The sequence below is a fragment of the Sphaeroforma arctica genome, assembly GCF_001186125.1.
Source record: "Sphaeroforma arctica JP610 unplaced genomic scaffold supercont1.5905, whole genome shotgun sequence".
Lineage (NCBI taxonomy): Eukaryota > Ichthyosporea > Ichthyophonida > Sphaeroforma > Sphaeroforma arctica.
Window position 1 is genome coordinate 1 of NW_014034653.1, and position 1,809 is coordinate 1,809.

General features: G+C 43.1%; 1 protein-coding gene across 1 annotated transcript; it reads left to right on the forward strand.

Moving 5' to 3' along the window:
- Positions 1–276: 276 nt before the first annotated feature.
- Positions 277–1,796, forward strand: SARC_15303 (hypothetical protein; the record flags this gene model as incomplete). The annotated part of the gene is made up of 2 exons (XM_014290573.1): positions 277–694; positions 1,614–1,796. Exons 1-2 carry the CDS (start codon positions 635–637, stop codon positions 1,794–1,796), a joined length of 243 nt encoding a protein of 80 aa, XP_014146048.1. The 5' UTR covers positions 277–634.
- Positions 1,797–1,809: the final 13 nt, after the last annotated feature.

Consider the following 1,809-nt stretch of genomic DNA (forward strand, 5'->3'; position numbering starts at 1 on the left):
ATATATACATATACATATACATATACATATACATATACATATACATACACACACACACATACACACATCACTTGCCTCCAAATAGTAGTAATAGAGCACAAGGCACTATTATCATTCACACATCACATGCCTCCAAATAGTAATAATAGAGCACAAGGCACTATTATTGCGAACTGCCAAATCGTGTCAAACCCTGAAACCCTACTAGGAGACGAATCTCGGAATCCTCTCGCTACGTAGAGAGTAGAGAGTTTTGGAGTGCTCAGCCGCTCACGGCGCAGATGTGTATAAAACTATAATCAAAATTTCAGATTTTTTGTTAACGGGGGAATCGATGAGCCAATGGGCGTCTCTCTCGAGGGTTTTGATTGTGCACCAAAAAGCCTATACTCTTGAACTCGCTACGTATAATCTTGCAGGTTGATGTATATCATGATGCCAGCCCGCCGGGTAGGAGAGAGAGAGCAGGAGTATAGTTTATATAATACACAACGCGCTGATATACACGTTTCCGCCATCAATTCGAAGTGTTCTGCCATAACCTTCAACACATACTTATTAAAACGTAAACAACCTCAATAGCCCCAACAAGACCTTACACTACCCCAAAGCCACACACCAGACATTCAACACCATGACGGACTCAGCTCAAACTCATAAGCCAGCGGGTCGAAGGATGACTCTAATGGGACAGGTAGCGATCACATCCACTTTCATTACTGAGTATATTCGGAGATCATGTAATCACGATAAATCTCTAATTTGCATGGCTTGCGTGTGTATCTGCTCCGTGTGTGTAAATATCAGGTGATGTGTTTTCATCCGTATTTTTAGCTGTGATACTCGAGTATTAAGGACGGTCTAGCATCGACTTTGGGAATATGTCATTTGTCTCTCTTTGTAGCTACGTCCCAAACTTGGAAGTTAATTCCTTGTCAATTTGAGCCCGTCTATCCAGATTTTCTCATGCACGCTCTAGATGCATTCCTATCTTATAGTTATACCCTGATTTGAGGCAACAGTTGCCATACGCACCTTCCTAGTATGATACGGTGACACGTGTATTAAAGTGCATTCGGCATATAGTAGACCTGCGGATTGTGTGCCGATTACACTCTACGATAAGAATTTATCTGTAGTCCTGGCAGCTTGTATATTGCACTGATACGTATTTGTGGCCCACCTGATACATTCAGTCTATGGTGATTGTTTTTTTTTTGCTTGGGCTGTAACGTCGTCCGAAAAGGTAACCCATTTCACCTTGGACCGTGTCCTTACATACGTACCTTACTTGTGAGATAGATCTACATGATCCCTCTCATGGGTCGAATAAAATATCACCGTGTATACCAAACGATGGTACACTACACACTGGCTCACAGTGAACTACTCACTTCACGTCACTCACTCAACCACTTAGTACTACACACTGGCTCACAATACACTACACACTTCACATCACTCACTCAACCACTTATTACTACACACTGGCTCACAATACACTACTCACTTCACTTCACTTAGTCAGCCACTTATTTCTACACACTGGCTCACAGTACACTACTCACTTCACATCACTCACTCAACCACATATTACTACATACTGGTGCCAGGCGACGCTGATGTCTCAGACGGACACCAATCCCTCATACCCTCTGGGGTTCATGGTTATGGAGAGGAATCTCGACTACGACGACTTCTGCAAGGCTTTAGTGGACCGTGTGCTTACTAAACCTGTATGTGCCCAAGAACAAGTCCCATTGTGTGTTGTATGGTCTACTGTAGGTAGTCATTAGGCACCGTGCTCGT